At 37.9% G+C, this 24916-nt stretch overlaps 2 protein-coding genes across 7 annotated transcripts in view; one reads left to right on the top strand and one right to left on the bottom strand.

The window, feature by feature from the left end:
* The window catches only part of LOC145988718 (uncharacterized), a 363608-nt gene that overhangs the window by 38950 nt on the left and 299742 nt on the right, over positions 1-24916 (top strand). The window lies entirely within an intron of this gene.
* On the bottom strand, positions 276-24743 carry LOC145988720 (uncharacterized). 3 transcript variants are annotated; one of them, XM_083123829.1, is made up of 9 exons: positions 24626-24736; positions 17655-17925; positions 17225-17328; positions 14718-14879; positions 13856-13984; positions 8025-8152; positions 6196-6473; positions 1279-1415; positions 276-412 (listed from the first exon to the last, which is right to left on the bottom strand). In XM_083123829.1, the coding sequence occupies exons 3-9, from the start codon at positions 17270-17272 to the stop codon at positions 329-331; spliced, it is 966 nt and encodes a 321-aa protein (XP_082979955.1). In that variant the 5' UTR covers positions 17273-17328; positions 17655-17925; positions 24626-24736; the 3' UTR covers positions 276-328. The 3 variants fall into 3 exon arrangements, with proteins under 3 accessions (XP_082979955.1, XP_082979954.1, XP_082979956.1); XM_083123828.1 differs by lacking the exon at positions 17655-17925 and having other exon boundaries at positions 24626-24743; XM_083123830.1 differs by lacking the exon at positions 17655-17925 and having other exon boundaries at positions 24604-24690.

Below are 24916 nucleotides of genomic sequence, written 5' to 3'. Positions count from 1 at the left end.
AGAGGTATTTCTAATAGTTATTTTGGTTTACATAATATTTATTGAAATAACTTGAGTACACAAGAAGTTAGTTTATTGACTCTGTTTCTTTCTTTAGTAATTTTTCAGCTTTTTCGTGCAACAAGTTTCAGTGATTTTCTTTTTCACTATATGGCACCCTTTAAGATTATTTGGTAAACCTTTAGTATAAGAATGGATATGAAGAGCATGTAGTTGTTAAGAATCGTACACTGTAACTCTGAGAAAGGATTTAAAATCTGTATTTATTATTGGGAGTAATAATTCACAAGATTTAGATGATAATGTAATGTTTTTTTTTGCTGTGATTTTACAATTTTCGTCTGAGAACTCCACACTTTTCAATTATAACTGTTGCTTTTGGTTTCCCAGTCTTAAACCCATAAGCCTCAATCTAGAAAATAGAAAATAAGAATATTGAAAATTACTATAAAATTATACCAATAGTTTAAATGCAGTTTATAGGGTCCTTGTGCATGCACGCACACACACACATCCCTCTGCCTCACTTGCTCACATGCACATATGTATTTGGTACGGTCAATAAATAATTAATGTCATGAAAAAGCGAAATAAAGTGACAGAGCGATGAAACTTACGGGATATGTAGGCCTGGCTGGGGTACGCGATATGTCTGCAAGACGAGTTCCAGACCACTTTGCTAGGTAACAGCACTGGAAGGGAAGGGAGGTTGTCTATGTGCAATTTGCCTCTAAGGCACCAGTCAGTCATTCAGTGAGGTGCGTCATGGCGTTCACATTGTCAGGTGCCACAATGGAGGTTTTAGCGATCCGTGATAGAGTTCTTGACGGCAGAAGCCAACACACCAGGGAACATTTATGAGTGTATGCAATCTGGTTGAGACTAATCCCCCTACACTCATACACTTGTGTTCGGGACATGCACTCACCACCACACACAGCAGTCATACGCTCGTAAATGTTCCCAGGTGTGTTCTACAACTCATCTCGCAGACATGTGGTGTACCCCATCCTGTCCTACATATCCTGTAAGTTTCATCACTCTGTCACTTTATTTCGCTTTTTCACTGCATTAACATTAATATACATTCACACCCTTTCTCACTCTCACATTCATTGGTATCGTCTCACAATTTTGCCTCCAAATGTCCTGGGTTCAAGTCCCAGCCAGGGCATGGATGTTTCATTGTGTTTGTTCTGTCATCTATTTTAGAAAGACACTATGCTAATTCATGAAATATAAACAAACAATATATACAATATATAGCAACTAACTTACCATTTGTAATGCCTGCAATCCTTCAATAACTTTCCCAAACACAACATTTTTTCCATCAAGTAAAGGCACAGGCTTGAAAGTAATTTGAAATTTGGAGTTGTTGGTATTTGGACCATCATTGACCATGGACAGGATACCTGAGAGACAATTTAATATTTCAGCATGTATATTTATCTTGAAAAATATATTTATAAGACGTTGTAAGATTAAAAATTTGATATTATTATATAAGGGCTGCTATGAGGTTCATAGATGATGCACATTAACTCATATTTGCTTTTGAATGGATGCTTGCAGCAGCACTTATGATGCCTTATTGTCCAGTGGTTAAGGCTACCGTCATGTAATGAAAGGGTTCCTTTGTTTGAGTCTAGTGGGGCTGTTTGAGTTATTAGGATTAATTACGTGAAAAATATGCACATCTTGTATTAATTAGCATCTATGCTCGACAGGCACTTCTAAACCCAACACTCGCCTCCCTGATGGCACAGTGGTAGCATTGTCCTCTTGTAATCAAGGGAGGTTCGATACCCGGTAGAGGTACATAGTGGTTCGGATTCCACTTTAAACTGTAGGTCCAGTCTCTATTAGCTATACTGTGCTTAAAGTGGACTTAAAACACCAACTCAATCAATCAATCAATCAATAAACCCAACACTCACAAATTTCATGTGAACTGTCAGGAATTGCTTTTGATTGCCTGTAATTTTTGACACTTTCTCCACCCACCATTCAACACGTTATCTCTTTGATGCATATTGTCCTGTATGTTTGTGCCACTTGGATAAACAAAACAGGAAATATAACTGATAAACGTAAGATCAGATAAATTTGTCATTAGGCATGTCATTTTCTTTAACATGCATAGGTGCATGGGGTACACCTGCCCCAAACCTTTAACTATCTTTAAGTAATGAAATACACTGTGAATTATACAGATCATGCATGCAAGATGTTCTTTCTTTGTGTTTCTTCTAAGATCAGCTGCAATTTTTTGCTGCACTTTCTGAATGACGTAATATTATGAAGTAAATGTCAGTTGCATGCTTGGGGGATGGCCGTTCCCCATGTACCTAAATATGTAACAACCAAAGAAGTGTCATGTTTTGTCACTAACACATACTTGCATGTTCTCCCCTTCCTCATTAACCTACTTCCGTATACTACCTGAATCTGTTGTATGCTTTGTCTTTCTCGCTTTGACATTTTTCTTGTTACATATGTAGTCCCCCAAGCATGTGACTGACATTAACTTTATAATATTACGTGGCTTAGAAGTGCAACAGAACAACACAGCTGAGCTTAGAACAAGATCGAGATAGAATGTGCAGCTACACAAAAGTACCCATGTGCAGTATAGTTCATAGTTTTGCAAACTCGCCATGTACATCGATAGGAGACACCTGTACCCCATGTGCCTAACAATAGAATCTTCCACAGTGTATGGATGCATCCAATAAAGGAATGAACATGGCTTTTTAATTGGACTATGCAAAGATGAGAACAAGTTATTTAATTTCAGGAGGTTAAGCGTAAATAGCTTCGATTATTTACTGGGATTAATAAGGCCAGCTGCATACCCAATCCGACACGATCTTCTGTTTCGGTGATCTCCTGTGTCAGAATATAACCACGTTTAATTTGAAATTAAATGAAGATATCGCTGCCATGATACTGTCCCCCGCAAATTTTGGACTGAATTTGCCTCCATTTCTGGTCTGTAATTAGTCGTCTGTGGCTGAATTGAATGGGTTCACGCATGCACAGATTGTTTTTGTCGCAAGCTGATCCTTGCGATACCAATTTCCGCAGACATTCGCAAACCATCGCCACGTGACTAGAGTCAAATGTTTCATCTGGTGTGCAGCCACCCATAAGAGTCTCATGTTAAACCTTCACCAAGTCGGTTAGTAACAAAAATGGCTCGTCGTGTCATGTCGGATCTGGTGTGCAGCTGGCCTTAGTGATGACTACCACCAGTCACAAAGGCTGTTTGTTTTGACCTAGGTGACAGTGAGTTGCTTAATTCGATATACAAGGTGTCCGGATTGAGACTGACACGTTTTGATTTGCAATAAGTAAAGTAAATATAGGGATACAAAGAATGAAGCTATGCACTTTGAAGATAAACTCGCCAAGTTGTATTAAAAAATTATACAGGGCAGCTGTAAGTAAAATTTGTGAACTCAATACAGTACCTCCTGTACTTCTTTCCTCCATGTAGTATATACTTGATAAGCAATCTCCCTCCATGTGTTCTTCAACATCTGAAGTGTGACAAAAGCAACCGTGTCCTGTATGTAGACAGAAAGTTCTCGGAGATCACAGATTTTTATGCCAGCATGAACCTAATCCTTGATGTACACTGAGAAGAAAGTTTGTTGGGAGGGAGCATTTAATTGGTTCACCCTGTGCAGCAAGCAGGAAATTATGTGTTCAAATAATCTCTCAATTGACAGTTTCAATGTGGAGGAGTGCCATCCAACTGGAACAGTTGGCAGCAATGGTTGGAAGCATCAAGTATGAATTTTCTTTGACCGTCAGCTCCTCGAAGGTGAATGGCCTAATGATGTTAGTTTGCATTAGTCACATCGTAGATTTAAGCTAGGATATTGCAGATGTGCAGATGTTTTTACAAAGACATGCAGATTTTCTGACTCCAAAATTTGCACATTGGCTCTATTTACTTTTCTGTGTGGTTGGAGAATGGCCTCATCTGAGAAAGCAATGTGCAGTAAAAACCCAGGCTCTTCGTAAATCTGCCACTGGTTATCGTGAGAGTGAATTTTTTGCAGAAGTTGCTCTTTGCATGCTCAAAAGTGTAGTTGCACCATATTGCAAATAGTCAAACCAGGAATCCCTAGTTACCTTGCCTGATGAATGATCATGTGAGCTCCGGTGGAAAACCTCCGATCGCCACCACATTACCGTCTGGCAGTCGAGGTTGATTCCCTCTATAATCATTCAACACAGTTTCTGTTGACAGATACAGTTTCTTATGTTCCTTTGTTGTTCTATACAATGGAGAATGTCACACTGAACTTGCACAATAGAATTCGTCCTGGCATACCACCACACGAGAGTGTAGATTCACTAGCCATGTGAGGTTGTGTTGTTGTATGTACAGGGTGACTTGTGTAAAACAGACGTTTATCAAATGAAGAGTACCCAGTTGCTGTGCAAGAGAAAATGAGTTTATTGGTACGAAACATAAGAGCAACAGTTACCATTTGATTTGACATAGTCAGGTATGGAAAATAACGTTACGCAGGTGGCGGCCATCCTCTTGAATGCATAGTTCCATTCTCCGCCAGAAGTCTGCCATGACACGGGCCAACAGTTCGTGGTCAATCAAATGCACCTCGTGGGTAATACAGCTTGCAACTCCCGTAATGTACAGGGTTTGTGACAATAAACACATTCTTTCAAGTACCCCCATAGGAAAAAGTCGCAGGCAGACAGGTCCGGTGACCTGAGGGGCCACGGCACGTCACCGAAGTGCGAAATGAAGTGTCCAGGGAACATGATCCTCAAAACTGCCATAGATGCATTGGCCATGTGTGCTGTGGCACCATCCTGTTGGAAATAAACTGTGCGCATGTTGATGCCTCCTCACTGCAGTTCTGGTCGAAGAAACATATTCAGCATGTGCACGTAACATTCAGAGTTCACTGTCACCATGACGTTATTCTCCTCAAAAAAATACTGCCCGATGACACCAAACAAAGCAACCGCACACCACAGTGTCACACGCTGCGAGAGGAGAGGTTTTTCATGGATGCTGCGATTATTTTGTAGTGCCCAGTATCGAAAGTTACGTTTGTTGAGGGACCCATTCAAGTGAAAATGAGCTTCATCGCTTATTATCACTACTGCATTCGGATCCTCTTCAAATGCCACTTGCATATGCACAGCAAAATCTTCACGTTGTGGGTAGTCCCGCACATTGAGCTGTTGCACCACCTGCAGTTTGTAGGGGTGGAATTTCAAATCCAACTGTAAGATTTTGCACACATATTCATGGCTCACGTGCATGTTGACGTGTGTATCGACTCGGACTCCTGTTGATTGCTGCCGTCACTCTGGCGATGTCCTCACTGTTCTTGCAGGGCCTCACGGCTTCTTCTTGGCAACATTCCCTGTTGTTCTCACAGCTTTGACCCATCGCAGGATCGTATTGCGGCTTGGCACTGCGCCATTACGACCAATATTGAAATGGCGACGGACGTTGCGCTGTGTTGCGATGACAGACTCCCCATTTCAAACAAATGTATCGTACGCGAACATTTCGTGCTGTATCGTCCACTGCTCCATTGAAACTGAAATGGCAGCCTGCTCCGAAGCGAGTGGCACCTCCTGGAGCTCCCTCCCACCACTACCGGCTGTGTACTAGCCACTCGCAAACCTTCCGTTTCCCACAAGTCACCCAGTATATCTTGGTGTAGCTTGAAAAAGTTCTGGGAAACCAGGACGAAACGTCGCAGATAAAATAAAATCAAAACCACAAAAAATACCTGTGTTAGATTATTTTGCATTTTGCATAAGTGGTTATGCGAACCTTTAAGAAGAATATGGTTTCTGTGCATTCTTTAACAGATGCTCTTTTAGCTTTCATGACTGCAGTGCTGCCACTGTAGTTTAGTGTGTCACGTGTTCTGGTGAAAAATCGCACAGTCCCCTTTTCTCTTCCAACACATTGTATGCATTTATCTTTATTTGCCGAATTATGCAAATTATTTGAAATGTGTCTGTTTCAATCTGGACACCCTGCGTACAAGTAAAAAGAAAATTTCGAAAGTAACCTGAAATTGTTATTATTTACATAAAAAGTCAATAGCTTTTTGTTTTTATCATTCAAAATCTTAATTATTGAAGTTTTTCCAGTAAAGATCAGACTCACGAAATGTCTAACCTTACCTGTATTAGAATGTTTGAGTTGGAAATTTTCATCATCGAATGTTTCTCCATAAATTGATGCTCCACCCATCCCATTATGCTGCATGATGTCTCCTGTTTTACAAAGTAACCCTGGTATGATTTGATAAAATGGGCAGAACCTGTATTGAAGACATTTCCTACCAATGCAGAATGTAAGAAAGTTGGCAACTGTCTTTGGAACAATGTCATCATACAGTAAGACTTTCAACCTTCCAACTTTCCTGCCTTCTGCTGGAATCGTAATGTCAAAATAGCACCTGTAAATCAAAACAATACTGTAAGTATACTGATGATGTGATATTTTAACCATATCCAGTATTTTTATAATTAATCCACCAAAGAATATATTAAACACACTATAGTCACATTTACATGTTGTCCATGGATTACTGTTAGTGTATTTTATCTGGTGTTTGTGCTTATAATAGTAAAAATGTATAGGGTGCCCACATGAAACCTCCCTGATTTCAAATTCCAATTGTGAGGAAACTATTTGACATAGAGCCTTGCGATCTGCGGCATTATGCAAACTCAAACATTTTTTTATAAGGTGCTGAGTAATTAGCAATGATGATGACAGCACAAGAGAGAATGCAATGCATGGTATAGTTTCCAGAAACTAAGTCGCCAAGTTCAGTCCAAAGACTTTTCAGACGTCCATTTGAACAGGAGCTACCAGACGTAAAGACCATTAAGGCTTGGTATGACAAGTTCCTAGCCACTGGGAGTGTTAACCGACAGTCAGGTTCTGGCAGAAAATGCACATCTGATGAAATGGTAGAAGTGATCAGGAAGGCTTTAGGCCAGCGATCTCGGACATAAGCCTTCTGGATTTCTTCTTGTTGGGGTTATGTGAAAGACACGGTCTACACTTCATTGTACCTGACCTTCGTGATCTCCGCAGAAGAATTTAGAATGCCATCAACTCCATCACCCCTGACATGCTAGTGTGCACATGGGTCGAGATTGAGTATCAGCTAGCCATGTGGAGGGAGGGTTACAAAAGAAGCCCACGTAGAAATGCACAAAAAAGGAAAACGAAAACTTTTTGAGTTGCTTTACATGATGTCGCAAACCTCAAGGTTCTATGTCGAATAGTTTCCTCACAATTTTGATTTGAAATTAGGGAGGTTTCATGTGGACACCCTGTATTATTTTTTAGCACAGATAATGGTTTATCTTAGGTATTAATTTTTCCTTTACATGGCTCTAGGGTACACCCTGCCTCACATCAATTGATAGGTGGTAGCAACTTAGCAGGTAGGGGCTGGGTAAAAGTTACTGGAGCATGGTTTTGTTCCCATCTCCTCCACACCTCAAATGTACCTTCATGGTGCAGTGTAATTTACAATACAATATTTTGTTTTTTTTCTTATGTGATGTAAGCTCCATGGAATGGCATTATTCAGATTTGTTTCCCAGCTACATATTCAGAGACAGTTCATACAGGAGCACAAAGCACCACTAAGTATCTCATTTCATTCACATATGCTAGATTCTGTAGTAGGATGCATGACTTTTCACTGGTGACTTTATTGGTCTATGAAGTGGGAGTGGCTCAGCAAGTTTGTCCCTCTGTGGAGCCACCTACTGGCTTGATGTGAGATATCTTGTACTAGAAAATCTAACGTGAAGGGAACCTCAAACTACCACATCAAAATTATTGTTATACTCAGATCATTTAACACAAAGCATGACAAATAAATATATTTGCTTGTTTTTTCTTATGGTTTTAAATTGACAAGTTATCAGAACATGGATTTAGAAGGCATTTTAGTGAAATAAATATTTGTAATGTACTTGCCTACCTTGAACGTGAATCAATAATATCTGGATCTTTTATTAACCAGAATAGAGGATAATGTGCTTGTAGTTGTATGTTTTTTTCTTTCTTTTTCCACTCTTCTAGAAATGCTTTTGTACTATATACAGGTTCCTGAAAGTGAATTTAAAAATATTAAGAATATGTATTAGGTTAATGGAAATCAGGCATATCAGTAATTTGGTGCACTGATAAATGCACCAGTAACTTTGCAAAGGCAGTGTTTTCTTTAAGTAATTGTAATTTCCTCCTAACTAAAGAAGTTACACAAGTTATGCCATTTAGTCATTGCTGTTTTAATGTGGAAGAATAAATGCAGAAAACAAAAAAAAAGGAAATCCAGTACAAAAACCAATTCAGTAAATAGAAAAAAAATGTAGACCCAAATTGAAACCAATACTGATGCATCAGAATCCACTGATCCCAGTGATATTGGCAGAAGGGAAAAGTTCAAATTTTATCGCTGATGTTTTCCTGGAAGTAGGGTCTTGTGAGTTCAGTGTCACACATTTTTGTGGAGTCTAAGGCAACTTTCAGATCAAAGCAACGGGTATCACTTGGAAGTGAACATTCAGAAATAAAATGCAATCTTTCGTACCGAAATGACATGCCAAGATGCATGTGTTGCTTGTAGCTTGCATGTTACTTGGTCTGGGCTCTGTACTGAATTGCAATCACCATGTCACCTCGGTCTGTTAGACGCACATAAGCAGTGACACTAAGAGGTCTGTGTCGCATGTCACTTGTTGCCTGTAACATGTCATTTCAATGGGACAATTTACAATGTTACTCATCCAGAAGTTCAGTATGACTTCCACTGTTTTCTTGACACAGATAATTTATCTGCATGTTCTTTGTGAGGTTATTGTCTGTCTCAGTTGGGCCTCTTTGTTAAATCTTGCAGTGAAGTCCTATCCATCCACATTATAGTTACTTGTGTCAGCCATCTGAAGGCAGAGAACATAATATAGTTTATGATGGATATGGTAAAAGTGGTTTAAGTATTATGTACCTAAAGTTTTGTATTTCCATGTTGCAGAATTGGATAGTTTTTTTCTGATCAATTTTGAAGGCTCACTGTTTCCATGTTGCAGAAATGGATAGTTTTTCTTTCTTTTTTTCCCCGATTATTTTCGAAGCATCAGCAATGACGTGCTTCCATCTCCATTCCAGGTACCGTACCCTTAGTGAATGAAGGCAGTGAGCCTTCGAAATTAATTAATTAATTAAAAAAAAACTGTCCAGTTCTGCAACGCGGAAACACAAAACTTTACGCATGTAATAATTTAATTCGTTACGCTGTGATAACTACCAACACCTTCTGCCCTGATTATATACTCTTTCTAAACTTGTGCATTTTGAAGCTACCATATTATGTGACGGTCAGTTGCTAGGGAAATTATTTTCAATTGTATATTTCAGGACAGGGGTGCCCACAGGGGATGATTCATGACGTGCCTGCATCATGGGAATTTTTGGGGGACAAAATTTTATAGTTTAGCTACCAATTCTACTATATATCTTCACAGAGAAAGGGGGGGGGGTCGTTTCGTTTGATTGACTTGTTATTGATTTTTAGTTGTGGTTATTTTGTACAGTTTTCCTACCTACGTATGGGTGATTGCGGCGATGGGGTTCCTCTTATGCCTTCAGAATCGATTTGGAAGGGGGAGGGGTTGGGGCATGCTGTTCTCATTAATTCAAGGTTAGTCAAGCTGACAAACTGTTAAGAATAAGGTTCAGTACACTAAGAATGGCAGTGAGCCTCAGCAGTTTTGTACGTTTTATGTTAGCAAACATGAAAGTGAGCCGTGCTTTTTCTTTTATTTTCAACTGCAATGAAAGGTTTCGAATGTCGTGCGCCTTTCGATAGTTTGCATCTCGGCCAGTGGCAAACAATGTCTGGTGTTTTCTTTGTGGTAGTTACGAGTCAGCTCGGAACTTCCGACATGCAGATTCAGTTTTAGTGTGGATGATTTCAGGCATGATTTGTTTCGCTTGTATGTGTTCCGTGCTATGACTGACTGGATAATTTGTAAAATACTGTCAGTTTTCGTTGTCTACAGCTTACTTTTGTTGACCATGTAAATTGAAAAGGAACAGTCATGCCAAAAAGTCTTACAAGGCAGTTCAAATACAGGTGTATGGAGTACCTGTGTAATACCATTCATCGCCAGGATAAGTGGAAGAAGTACTGTGAGCTTAAACATGTACACAAAACTAAGAATAATCTTCCCATAAAGTACAAAATTTTGGAAGTTAAGTTTGGAAGTGGACCTTGGCAAAATCAATGATGAAAGTGCTTCAGGTTCAGGTTCATGACCAGGGTGAACAAAATCAGCCTAATGAGATGTGTCATGAGAAACATGAAAGGTAATTATTTTTAAACTTTTTCATACTACACTCCTCACAAAAAGTTGGGAATATTGTTGTATTAGGCGATAGGTTTTGATTGGTTGGTGTTTTAAAAGTCTACTTGATGCACAGTTAGGCTAATCGGGACTGAACCTGCAGTTTAAAGTGGGATCCAAACTGCTATGTGCCTCCACCGGGAATCGAACCCAGGGCCCCTTGATTACAAGGCGATGACGATTGGGCAAAGGTGATAGCCAGGGTGGCATATGTCAGCGAAAGCACGAGAATATCCAGCAGACAGATACCATGTGTTGTTGAATTCCAAGATGTTGCCTATCACCTATTGCCTAATATAACAATATTCCAAACTTTTTGTGAGGAGTGTATCTTTCCGTTTCACATGATTTGATGGTAAACTGTTTCTGAAGCTTTGCAATGGGAAACATTATTCATCTTGAGTTCGATATTTTTAAAATGGTGGAAAGTGGGGAACTTATCAATAAGTTTGCTGCAACAAATTTGCAGTGTCAGAAGTTATTGTCATTTATGTAAAATGTTATTCCAATCAATGTCAAGGTCAAGGTAATAATATACATGTAAATGTCTATATTGTAAACAATACCTAAAGTAAACATATACTGCTTATTATTATATTATATATTATTATATAAAAAAAAGGGTAAAGTGCTCCCCTGTGCATAGCACCATGCCATGAAGGCGTATAGGGGATGTGGGGGTAACGCCCCACACTTTCTTGATCCGGTCATGAGTGGGGGTGATGTGATCAGCATCACGCCCCTGACCGCCTTTACCCCCCAGGGTTTCCACCAGGTACCCATGTTATTCGACGCTGGGTGGGCGCCGGGGCCGCTTCCAACATTAGAAAAGTTTCCGGATTTGAACCGGCCGGGGATCGAACCTGGGACCTTGAGCATGGTAGTCAGACGCGTTACCGACTGAGCCACCGTGGCCATATTATTATATTATATTATATATATTATTATATTGTTCTGCAAATTTTTTCTGACCAAAATAATTTGAGTAAATAATTCGTTATAAAGGGGGGGGGGGTTCTACCTTTTTTGGGGGGATGGGCACCCCTGTTTCAAGACCCGGAAAAAAACCATCTCTGAGGAGGCGCGCCTACAATAATATGCAACATACACGTCAAGCCCAAGTGTTCGACATCGTGCAAGCTGTGCACAGGCATCGATGCTTGCCAGGTTTTTCTATCACCTGCATCTTAAGAAGACCCGTGAGACTCGATGTATTCTTGCAGGTAGACGCGAGCACAACTGTCAGTGTAGCCAACAGCCACTATATTTCACTATGCATGGAAATATTTGAATTTCTGCGAGGTGCTGGTGCCTTGAGGTTGTATAACCATTGGCATAGCAAGGGGTGGGTGAAATGAGTGACCACCCTGGGCCTCGCGTCCCATGAGGTTGATACGAAAAACGTAATAAATGGAAGTGAGAAAGATAGAAAAGGCTAATGATAAAGCACCTCAAACTGCCACGGAACAAAGTATGGGGCATTTAAATGCTTCCGGTGTTTTAAACTGAAGAAGGGTATGGATAATATTAGCAATTCTTCCTTCGTTCCTACAACTTCAGATGCAGCTATTGCCCTCTGTAACGGGCACAAAGATGATTTATCTTCCGAATTTCCTGATCAAGTTCTGTGTTTCAGGAATGTGCTTAAATCTGAAATCAAGTGCTTTGGCAAAGTTTCTTCTCTTTGATAACTCTACGCTAGCTTCCAGTGTTCTCTGTATCCTGTACCGCCTTCTGTTTGTTTCCTACTCTTCAAGTAAAAAGTAACAACCACAAAAAAAAAAAAAAAAAAAAAATCTCAAAATTGAAACTTAGGAAAAACTTCTGGAAGGTAGTGTCAAATGGTATGATTCAGCCAAAATTTACCGGACTCAGTAATCTCACCCTTGAATGAGAAAAGTGTCATTTGCTGCCCAGAAGCCTGCTTTCTGTTAAGCAAGATGGTTTGATTTAAATCAAGATTTAAGTTGGGGAATTCTATTTTAAAAAATCACTTATTGAAATCACTTTAAATAAAATTACAGAATAATGTACACAAGAAATTTGTAGATATCAGAATCACTTTTTGTGAAAGTATTAATCTCGTAATTATTTAATGGTGTTTATTATGCTCTAAGAAAGGAAATAAAGGAAACAGAATATATGTACTAATGGGGTGAAGCTCATACGAATGTAAATGCAATATGTCATCTTAAAAAAAAAAAAAAAAAACACTTAAATTTCCCTTGATTTAAAATTCAATAATTTTTATAAGCAAAAATAGCACATTTTTTAAATAGAATAATATACAAAATACTAATCGTGTTAAACTGTAAATAGTGTCATTTTCTTTAAACTGTAAATAAATATGGCAGCTGATATTTGGCTAACTATCATTAAAAACACTAAAATTTGGCTACAAAGACTGTAAAAATTATTTTAAGTTAAAATTATAAAGTACATCCAGAATTTATTATTTTCACTGTAAGAAAAGTTACTGAAATCATTAAGACGTAACAACAAAATGAGATTCACAATTATTATTATCATCTAAGTCCTAAAATTCAAAGTTAACTGGTACAATTAATGTGCAACAATGTCAAAATTGTTAGTTAAAAAAAACTCAAATTAGCTGTATCAATTGATTACACTAAAGATTTCACATTTATGAGACTATCATTTTAAGATTTGTTGATGTTGAAACCGATTGTGTCGAAGAGCTTGTAGGTAGATACTTAGGGCCCGTAGACAGGATTGTGGTTTAGCGGACCCCCTTCCCCCCACTCGTTTACAGGTGTCAGCAGTGGCAGCGATTAGGGGTGGGGCTGAGAGGGTGCAGTTGCCCCTCCCCCACTTTTTGCCACTTTTGCACCATGCTAACCTCATGTACCAAGGGAAACTGTCCTTGGCCCCCCCCTCCCCCCAATTTTGCACTTTCGCTCCCTAGTTTTGGAATCCAATCGCCGCCACTAAGTGTGAGTGATACAAATGTTTTCTACCAAGGAATAAATGTCTGCAATTTCAAATTGATAAAAGTGATGAACATTTTAAGTGCTCCTTGACCAGTTTAGAATCTAAAAGTTGGCAACGGTGACTGCGTGACTCATGTATCTGGAGACGGTGCAAAACCGGAATGTGCGTTTGCTGAAGCTAAGCGAGCTTCATCTTGCAAGGCCTTCCAGTTACCCGTGGTCTTTCGATGCTTGACGGGTCAAAACCCAGGTATATAGTTTTACTCGCCCGCTCGCCAGCCAGGAGGGCCTAGTAAGCGATTCTGGCTGATGTTCAGGAGATCTAATTTCAAGAACTTCTCCAAACAATTTCAAAATTTTTATGCTAGGAGTACCTTCATGACCATTTATGATTAGTTTAACCTGTAAAACACACAGTGGTTACAGAACTGTCTTTAACTCAAAATATGTGTCACCTTTTCCTCTATTTTCTTCATTATTTTGTAGTTTTCTTTTGTTACATTTAGTAACCTTATTTGACGAGCTTCTTTTCTCATATTGTCTGAAGTAATTTTGGGTGTCAGTGAAATTCGGTTGTATGATCCCTGTAAATAAACATTTTTTTTAGTTAAAGCATAACTTACACAACATGCAATCATATCATTAAGTAGCTGAAGTTCAGTTTTCGCATGTACTTACTTTTTGCCCAAGCTGTCTCCACATCTTGTGGCTTCTTCAGAAGTTAACAATAGTCAAAGTTTAAAACAAGTTTGTCTTGTGCAAAAAAGTAAGTGCACATGCCAAAACCAGACTTCAAAGTTAAGTTGAAGAAAAATTTATGTGAAAATTGTAACTCAATCAGGTATGAGATCTGTATCTCTCTAATAATGTTCCACAAATCCTACCAATCCAATCATTTGCCTTTAGCTTTCACAACTTTGGTCTCTGTGTAAATTTAAGTCCATATTACCATTGGCTATCTTGTAACTTACCTCTCTGCAAGGAAGTTATTCAAATAAACTATCCATGTAAAGTAGCTTATGGAACATTGAGGATATATTATATAAACTACTTCATATATCAAATTCAATATGATTTACTTCATATATTGGTAAAATATATATTCTCTAGATCAGCAATTCTTAATATGTGATCGACAGACCTCCAGAAAGCTTCCATTTTCTACCAGAAGGCTTGCGTAGGCTTGGAGAAATGATACAATCTGTTACACAGGTTAGAATTGGTATTGGTATCAGTTAAAAGTGTTATCAACTCTGCCCTTACACACACGCACACACATGCACACATTGATTCTACATGCATATATTAGAAACTTACCCTTCTTCGAAGACATTTGCTTATACCCTGTACTATTATCCTATTTTCTGCTTCAAGCTTTTCAGATTTATGTATTTCATTTTCTGCTCTTTTTATGCTCTGTTCCTGGAATGGAATCGAATGTGAAGGCTGGCAGTCTACATGGGCTTTTGCTTTTTTTACCTGATAAAGAATTAGAAAAAAGATCAACACTAATCATTTGCATGTAGAATAACAGTAAACATCAAGCAAGTATGCATTTTGCCCCATCTTTCATTGGCTAAATCCAATATAAATGTCAGTGCCCTAGCAAAAATAAAAGTTTTAAAATATACTTCATACACAGATAAACTAAAATGAACTGTACCTGAAGTTCACATTTGTATTGGAAATCTTAAAATGTATCCTACTTACATGTCAAACATAGTTCCCCTGTGTTCTCTTGAAACAGCACAGCAAAAACTGTGTTTTTATGCTTGTAGCAGCCATAAACTACAAGAGAAATAAAAGAATATGCACTTGTCTTGCTTGCTGGAAGAGAAGCACTTCAGTCTTTCTTATCTGTTTTTCGTGTCTTCCAGGGGCGTGCCGTGACCTTTCGTGATAGGCAAGCGATGGGTTAATTTTTCGTTTCGGTTAATTATAATTTCAAATATAATATAGGCCTACACACATCCCAACTTACAATAATGTGCATAATGGTGAAGTATTGAGCTTGAGTGTGTGAAGTGCATACATACCTAAAATCAAATCTTCGCTGCACGGTTTTTAAAGAAGAAAAACAGCCTCTCGATATAAACTTGTAAATTTCAACCATGAAGAAAATAATGATTTACTTTATATTTGAGGGCTACTGTAAATTAAATTACGTTCTTTTTTAACATCCTATTAGCATAAAGTTTCGATCTTAAATAAACGGACGGGTTTCGGTTTCTTACTAGGCTAGAATTGTGAATCATGACTTGTCTCCAGTTGGATGCAATCGCAGATGTGATTCTGGGATCGTTCATGTATTTGTACTGCATTATAAAAATTGCACAAGTCACTGTAGCCTGTATAGTTCCATGGTCCTAACGTTGTAATCAACAAAACACATGGCCAACAAAATAATTTATTAAGATCATTGCTGCCACATAACCACATAATATTGTTGTACTGAGATGTTTTAAACTGCCTAATGAAAACTTTCCCATCTTTCTTAGTTGGTTTGGTTATGCACAGTTCAGGACACGGTCGCTCATGGTTCACAATCACAAGCTCCAACTTTACACCGTATGTTCTCGAACTGAATGGTTTTGAAAGAAGGTCCCTAATCAAGTCCTTACCTGCAGCACTGCAAATCGATGGCTCGTCTGGTATGTCAACCATGGTGGAAATTTTCAATGTAGAATCCTACATTTACACCAGGTACAAAAACACGACACAAAGAACATAAAAACACAGCACAATATCACAGTAAAAAACAACATGCATCCGCAGCATCCACGCTTCTAAATTAATCTTCCTTTTTTTCACCCTACCTGCAGTGTTACATACTCTCCATATTTCCGAGTAACTGACCACATGACGAATATGTTCAAGTACCGGCTGTGATTTCATTTCTTACAAATAGCATACGACTGGTGATCACTGGCTAACTTCCTAATGTAATTTGTTGATTACTATAGAGTTTCAAACATGAAAATCGTACCGCGTTAGGTGGTGCTACGGACGCACAGAAAATTCTGGAAGTTGGCAACACTTGTGGCCCGTGTGGACAAATTCTTTCCAACACCCTTGCCAAAGACAGATGCGGTCTTGGTGTTGCTTGCCCTGGGCCTTTTTTCTTCGTGAACGGGGATGGACAGTGACCATGCAAGAACTGCATAAGTCACTCGAAAAGCTGGGTGAAAGGCGAGCAGTCCTCTTCTTCTAACACGGTCAGTCCTGCCGCATCGCCCAGCGTCGTCAAGGGTGTAGTCGGTTTATGTTTCAAGCCAAAAGAACAGAAAATAGGGGAAATGAAAATTCTGCAATGTAAATATCTTAAATAAATTCCATACTGATGTGTATAAAGGCATTGAAAAACACGGACTTAAGATATCAAAAGTGTTTTAAAAAACAACGCAAGCGGTGCGTGCCCTGCCTTTCCTTACTGCACACTTCTGGTCTCTTCCAAGCATGTGATCAAGAAGCAATTACCTGTGACAAGAATGAATAAGCAAGTCAACCAGTCACATGACAGACATATACTTTGTTAATGGCAGCATGGAAATAAGAGTGGGCATGTGTATTTTTGGAAATGAAGTGATTTTCTTAAACTGTTTTCAGTGGAATTTATACCATTTGTGAAATAAACAAGATGATGACAACATAAGGAAGCACCTTATCAGTGTAATGATATAATCAGCGCACAAAATTTAAAAATTGGAAGTACGACACACTGCAAAAATCTTCAATGTTTTCTTAGTACATTTTCTATTCTCAAATAAAGTACATTGCAGATACTACATGATTTGTAGATGTAAATTGTAAATTTGCCTACTTACAACATTATTGTAGAATTCAAGTTGAAGTCTGGCATCTCTGTCTTCCATAGCGAAAATGTTATCTGAATAGAGTTGATAGTTTAGCCTACAATTTAATCATGTGTCTGAAATATAGACAAAATAAAATTAATATACACATTGTGCCATTGAATACTTGTCACAATGGCACTATACTACCTTACATTGTCAGTTGGGCACTACTCAAACTCTAGTACCTTTTACTTTTACTTATTCTAACACTAATTTTATAGAGTGCATCTCTTCACTTAATTTCTTTTTTGCCAGTAGTGAAGATCAAATTACAACAGACCTGTGATTTATTACAAATTCAGTGTGCCAAACAATTACTCCATGACGTGCTACAGAATTCTATATTTCTCTTTGTTACATTTACATTACTTATCCTATTTGAAGGGGAAACCATATTTACTTGAATGCTTCTGGATGCTGCTTTGATTTTTCTCTTTATTTCCAGTTTGATTCTTCATGTATTGTTATGTTGTTTCACTTTATTCTATGAAATTCATTCCATGCGAGTTCAGCAATGTTTGACCTTTCTATTTTTTATGTTATATTTCTTTCTTGTATTCATCTATCATCCTCTTCTCTAGAGGCTATCCAGATTCTCCCATGGAAAGTCATCTGCATTACCATGGTATGTTGTACTGGGTGTCCCAGAAGTCGCTGAATCCGGTGAAAAGCTAAACAGAATGAGAAGAAACACTTTCTTTGAAGAAAAGGCCCTGTATGTTGAGAAAATTATGTGATACAAACATATGGAATATCATGCATGATTTAATAATAAATAATTAAAATGTTGCCAGAACCTAAAATATTTTTTTTTGCAAATCATATTTATTGACACACACAACTCACTGAGGTAATTTATTGGAACATTTTTCAATATCGCCGACCAATGTGGATGGAATTCTATTGAATTTGACAGAAAAAGTATGTTGATGAAGTCGTATAAACTTTGCACAAGGGTATGAATGAGCAATTCCCTAATTCCATGTTTTTTCAATTTTACGAACCACACTGGCAACACTGTTGCTAGCAAGTGTCACTGACAGACGTGTTCCACCTCTGGCTATCACACTAAGGCACTTTTAATGAAATAGGAGAAAGTTGGTTATTTTAGAAAATTTTTGATAACTTTCATACTCCTTGCAATCCTGAAAAGTTGTTATTACTGCAAATTACAGCAAATGTTCGGTGTCTACCATTATCTTGGATACATATGTGCGTACGTTTTATCATGTTTTGGGATACCCTTCTGAGGGTTACAGCACCAATATTCCCAATTTCCTCTATAATGTTTCGTTTCAGATCGTCCAATGTCTTGTTTTTTTTTGGTATTCTTTGTCCTTTAAGTAACCCCACAGGAAGTAATCTGCAGACATCAAATCTGGCGAACAACTGGCTCTTAAATTTTTGGAGATTAGATGATTGCCAGAAAATTCTCTCAGCTGTGTGGCACGTTGCTCCATCTTGTCGTAGTCAAGCATCACGTTCATCTTCTTCCAGGAGAGCAACGAATTGCATTATGAGATTCCCGTACACAGCGGTATCTACTGTTGTTTCAAAGAATAATGGTCTCACAAGATGACGTCCCAATATTGCACACCCTACCCTGATTTTTTGGGAATGCAACGGCAGTTCATGCAACTGATGTGTGTTTGCTGTGGCCCAATATCTGGAATTTTGGCTGTTTACGTACCTGTCCAATTGAAACCAAGCTTCATTGCTGAAAAAACTTTATTCAGTACATTGACACCACTTCTTCTGATGAATGATCGGAACCAACGACAGTAACGCAACCATGCCGTGAAATCCACCCCTTTCAATTCTTGGACAACATGAACTCTATACAGGTACAATTTCAATTTCCGTACAGCCCTGTGAGCAGTTGATTTGCATAATGCACATTCTGCGACGAGCTTCCTAACTGACTTTTTTGGCGATGCCACCATTTTTTCTTCAACATGCTGCAGAACATTAGCTCCTAAAACAGAAGGGTGGCCTGAACGTTTTCTGTCAGGTACTGACCTAGTTTGGCGAAACCATTGCACAAGAAATAAAATTGTCGACTTCTGTGGCAAGGGAGATGTTGGGAACATGGCACTGAATCCTTCTCTTACACCAGAATAAGACAATGTTTGAAAATATTGTTCAACAATATACACTCTTTCCTCTATAGAGAATGGCATTTCGAAAACACACACAATTCAGCACACAGAAAACACAATTCGCTATTACACAACAACCTGCTCACTGGATAACCACCTATTCCACGCACAGAGAACAATTGACAAATTTAATTCACTACTGACATTTCAGGGTTGCAAGGTGTATGAAAGTTATCAAAAATTTTCTAAAATAACCAACTTTCTCCTTTTTCTTGAAGCTTTTCTGGCGGCGAATATTGTAGAATTTTTCTTGGACTTCCTGTCCGGAAATCACCTGGCCGATTGCCAGAGAAAACCTCTTCAGTTTCTCCTTTTTCGTTAAAAGTGCCTTAGTGTGATAGCCAGAGGTGAAACACATTTGTCAGTACACTTGCCAGCAACAGTGTTGCCAGTGAGGTTCGTAATATTGCAAAAACATGGAATTAGAGAATTGCTCATTCATACCCTTGTGTAATGTTTGTAGGACTTCATCAACATACTTTTTCTGTCAAATTCGACAGAATTCCATCCAGATTGTTTGGTGATATTGAAAACTGTTGCAATAATTTACCTCAGTGAGTTGTGTGTGTTAATAAATATGATTTGCAAAAAGAAAATTTTTCGTTTCTGGCAACATTTTAAATATTTATTATTAAATCATGCATGATATTCCATATGTTTGTATCACATAATTTTCCTAACATACAGGGCCTAATCTTCGAAGAAAGCGTTTCTTCTCATTCCGTTTAGCTTTTTTCAGTTATACGGTCATAAACACTGGGTTCGGTGACTTCTGGGACACCCTGTATTTGCAGTTTTTGCTATCTTATATTGGGTTGTCTGGATAGCATTTGCTAGAGTGCTTCTCAGTGTTTTCTTACTTCTGATTGTTGTCCTATTCTGCTTATCTTTCCTCATAACTCGGTAAGGTATGGTATGCCATACTGTCACTTTTGAGTTAGTCTTTGGTTCTTTCTGTTTGTCTGTTAACTGGGTATACTGCACAATCGGCCCTTGTGTTTTAAAGTTTTGCCATATAAAAGGAATATATGTTCACTCGTAGTACTTAATTCATGTTTCGATTTGCCACTGTGCATTTCTCAATTAGAAGTTCCTGCTCTGTGAAATAATATAAACTTTCTTACATTACTTACCATAGGAGCTGTCCTATTTTTTAATAGCTGTAAATTATTTTCGTTAATTTAAATTGTTTTTCTTCAATTTGTTTCGAAAATATATGGTTTTTGGTGATTTTTGTGTTCAAGGTTGTCCTAGCATTGTGCTATAAGGGAGACCCTTACTTCACTTGTCTCCCTTATCACACAAAGTAAGGACAATCTTGTGTTGTGACGTCACTCGAGGAATGCCTACTTTGTTAGGTTAGGTCTGGTTCTCTTAGCATAAATACACTGTAAATATATTATTTATGTGAAGATAACTAAACCCAACAAGCCTAAAATAACAAATTAGGCATCTAGCCTTACATCTGCATGTAAATTAGGCTAATTATGTTTCATTTATAATGAAGGTTCCACAAACTTAATACTAGTTTTTTTCTCACTTCCAATTGTTTCCTCATCCTAAATCACACATTTCTGGAATCCTTGGTTCATACCCTTTCTAACGATGTATGATATGTGTTTCTATAAGGACATCCTTACCCATTTCCTGTGGATGGGTCTCTTAGTTATGGTTGATAGATACCCATTGTTTCTATGATGTGCTCCTGTTCATGCCTTGTTGCCAGATTTGAGTGGATTCTCTTGAACTTTTGAGCTTAGACATTGGATTATGGCATTCTTAGCTATTGGGATGGCTTTCTCTTGTGCAGTGGTTCCCAAAGTGTGCACTGTGGCACACTGGGGGGGGGGGGGGTAAGGAAAAAGTTTGGAGACACATTGTGGTCAATGCTTTAAATACAACCTCATGAAATTATGGAAATATGCACAAGATCAGGGTGGCTATTCACCAGGAATTCCTTGAATTCCGGGAATTATGCGTGAATTCTACTTTAATTTTTCTCCATAGAAGTGAAAAATTACAACTTTTTTTAATCCAAATCCTATTCACATTTTATGCAAATAAAAATTATTTTCGTAAAATTTTCTTGTTCGCTTTGCTCGCAATTCCTGCTTTTCTTTGTCTTATCAAGTTTATAACCAACCATAGCTAGGAGGCGGCGGGAGTTGGCCCTGGACGCCGAACATTCTAAATGAAAAATGTAAAATTGATTGATTGATTTGTGGTTTTACGTCCACTTTATGCACAGAAAGGCTAACCGGGACTGGACCTACAGTTTGAAGTGGGATCCGAACTACTGTGCCGTGTGGAGAAAAAATAATTGAAATCGTTGGTTCGAACACAAATGCTTTAGCACCAACTTCTACCCCCTTTTTGCATAATTTACGAGGGTAATAACATCTTTGATACTACTACTACTACTGCTACTACTACTACTACTACTAATAACAATGTTGGTCCCGGCGGGTTCAAATCCTGGCTTGGGCATGGATGTTTGTGACTGTCCATTCATCAATTTCATCATATCACTCATCCCCATCTTCGCAAATTAGCCAAACGTGGCACAAGAAGCGAAGTAAAATAAAACAAATCAATAATAATAATAATAATAATGTTATAATAATAATATTATTATTAACATTATTATTATTATTATTAGTATTAGTACGTTTATCCTGGCACTTTCTCCCTGCTCGCTCAGACAAAAATTCGTGGTTGCGCCTCTGATTGTAAATAGAAACTCAGCACCTTAAATTAAATATTTTAATTATATTACGTATACCGTTTAATTGAATTATAATTTTTGGATGTTGGAATCACATAGACCCTTTATGTTATGAATATATTTGTGTGTGAATGTTGAGAGGCGGTAATACGTAAGGTTGAAATAGAGAATACATCTGCTTGAATTTTTGGAAAGTTTGCCTTGAAAACCAGGAATTATACTTGAATTTTATCATGGTCCTAGAGTAGCCACCCTGAAGATGTCCAATGAAAGTATGCATAAGGATTACTCTTGAAACTGTAGAGTTGTAATCATGTGATTTGTTTCTCGCAGAGTGATCTGTTATAATCAAATGTTAAATTATTACAACGTTGTTGTATTCAGTAAATATCGTACTGCTAAGTTCACTTGTACAGGAAAATTTTAAAGAATTGGATCAGGTGGCATTTTAACATATGATCTTTCATTTTAGATGAAAGAAAAATAAACCATTACACTTCTTACGAACTTCTCGATAACATCACTGATGACAAGTTACATAACAGGTTGGTATTAGCAGCAACAACCACCTACCTGTGTTCCAAACCATTTTTTTGCCACAGATTGTGGAAAAGTTGCACTCTACAGAAGTGCTCGATATTGTGCAGTATATTTTTGATCAAATTTCACCTAAACTCATACGAACTTTGATGTAAAGGTTTTCTCTGGATATCAACCAGGTGATTTCCGGATATTCTTCCGAGCTTTCGAGAGCTAACGTCACTCTTATCTTCAGGGACTGAAGTAATCACTGATAATGTGCCTGTTCCTGATGAGCGTGGTCATACGATTCCTCATGCGGCAGGACTTTTTTCAGAAGGAGTATAGTGTCAGACGTAAAGTTTATTCACCTGCTTGGAAATTAAAGATGATCTCTCTTTCCCGAGTTCCAAGTAAAGGTGAAGAGTTTAGCATTTTCGGAAGCCATATCAATGATATTATGCAATCACGTGCCACGCAAAATGGCAGAATCAAGTTACGTATAGCAAAGCCTAAAGGTGGTTGTTTTAGAATATTGCAAATTTAGTAGAAAGTTCATTAGACCTAATACTTTCTGTTGAAATAAGACAAGTATTTTGTTGAAATAAGACAAGTATTTTGGATACAAAGCAGTGGCAAATTAATGATCATTCTCAGGTTTTGCATTTTTTAGATTTCACACTCACTATATAAATAGTTATTAGTAGCTTTTATCGCATCGGCCTTGGTCGCAATAGCCATTTACTTACGTTAATTGATGATTTATTATTAGTTTTAGATGCATCGGAAGATGGAGGTGAGGGGAATAAGAACAGTCATTACTAAGGAACGGACATAACATAATCAATCTTACCAATTTGAACTCATTAAACTCTCCTCTTCATTTGTAGTGCATTACTGCTTAATATAATTGTGTGTATTTTTGTGTTAGTATTTTGAAATGTGCAGAAGGGACATCCCTCGAAGTGTGCATCGGATATTTTTACAGTGTTCAAATATCAACAGTCTCTGTTCAGCTAACAGAAAGAAAAAGGAAAGGGTTGGATTTGAACCTGCAATTTCTGTTTGAGTGTGTATTATATTAGCATTTATAGTTTCTAAATTTATGGAATGTGCGAAATTGGAAATCTTCCACCGCAGTGTTGCTCATCTAGTTGAGGAACTGACTTAAAGTTGGATACTCTCAGCTGGAGTAGACATGCAGTGTTGCAAAGTTTACAAATTCATGACTCAGTTTTTTCAGGGTGGACAAATAAGGTGTTGGGGAGAGCACATATGATGTAATTAATTTAATAATACTTATATAACTAGGGGTGATAAGCACTATGTTATATAATCCCAGACACCCTGTACATACCATACTACTTTTCAACACAATTACCACTATTATTGAGGCACTTGCCACAGAGGACACCAGTTTTTGTTTGCTTTCATTATAGAATAATACTGCCTGCAATACAAATCACATGGTAATGGCTTTTTCGACCTTCTTGTTGTTGGGGAACCACTGGTCAGCAAGGAAGGAGTTCAGATACAGAAACATATGAAAATCACTTGGTACCCAATCTAGACTGTAAGGAAGATGATCAAATTGTTCTCAGTATGGTGCTGATCACCCCACATCCAAAAATTGCCACAATTCCCCAATGTGCTTGCATAGCATGGTACAATGTGCACAGGGAACTTTTTTTTTGTAACAAAGCCTTAGGCAGTTTCCCTTTTAGGTGTTTTGTGTTCAGTTGTTTTATTCTGTTACCATATCTTATTGGTTTTCTAGAGCATACAGGTCGTCCCATATACTTGACCCCTCCCCCACCTCAAATTTTATAGAATTATTTTCCCCGTGTGAAGATCAGGTATTTTAAAATCGATGTGAAATTTTTAAGGTGCCAAAACATGTATTCATGAGGTCTCAGCAAAACTATTTAAATCAAAACCTTATTCACCTATCATATTGCTTCTGCTTACCATTGTAGTTACTGTTAAATTTTAGAACTTTTCTCCAAATCATTTGTAAGTTTTAAGTCATGTCTACTATAAATTTTAAGTCTTAGAACACATCCATAAGTAATAATTGGTTGCCAGTTAACAGCCAAAGCAATACCTCAAGATTAAAATGTGTGTGAGCCTGTGTTTTATCATTGTAGAGCATTGTTATGTGAAGATCTATATATTTATCCTAGAGCAGTCGAAAACTAATCCATTGGTTCAGAAAATTATTTGTGAATAATTGAAATCGATAAACTCCATGCTTTGTCA

This window comes from Lepisma saccharinum, chromosome 6 (genome assembly GCF_977018435.1).
Source record: "Lepisma saccharinum chromosome 6, izLepSacc3.1, whole genome shotgun sequence".
NCBI classification, from domain to species: domain Eukaryota; kingdom Metazoa; phylum Arthropoda; class Insecta; order Zygentoma; family Lepismatidae; genus Lepisma; species Lepisma saccharinum.
Note: the sequence above shows the minus strand (reverse complement) of the source record. Positions and strands in the feature narration are given on the sequence as shown.

What these genes read in the sequence shown, in the direction of transcription:
- LOC145988720 (XM_083123828.1), bottom strand. Translation starts at nt 17,272, where the DNA reads ATGGAAGACAGAGATGCCAGACTTCAACTTGAATTCTACAATAATGTT. An exon ending in TGAAGAAAATAGAGGAAAAG is followed by an intron (nt 8,153 to 13,855) that starts GTGACACATATT and finishes ATTCACTTTCAG; the next exon opens with GAACCTGTATATAGTACAAA. An exon ending in ATTATTGATTCACGTTCAAG is followed by an intron (nt 6,474 to 8,024) that starts GTAGGCAAGTAC and finishes TTTGATTTACAG; the next exon opens with GTGCTATTTTGACATTACGA.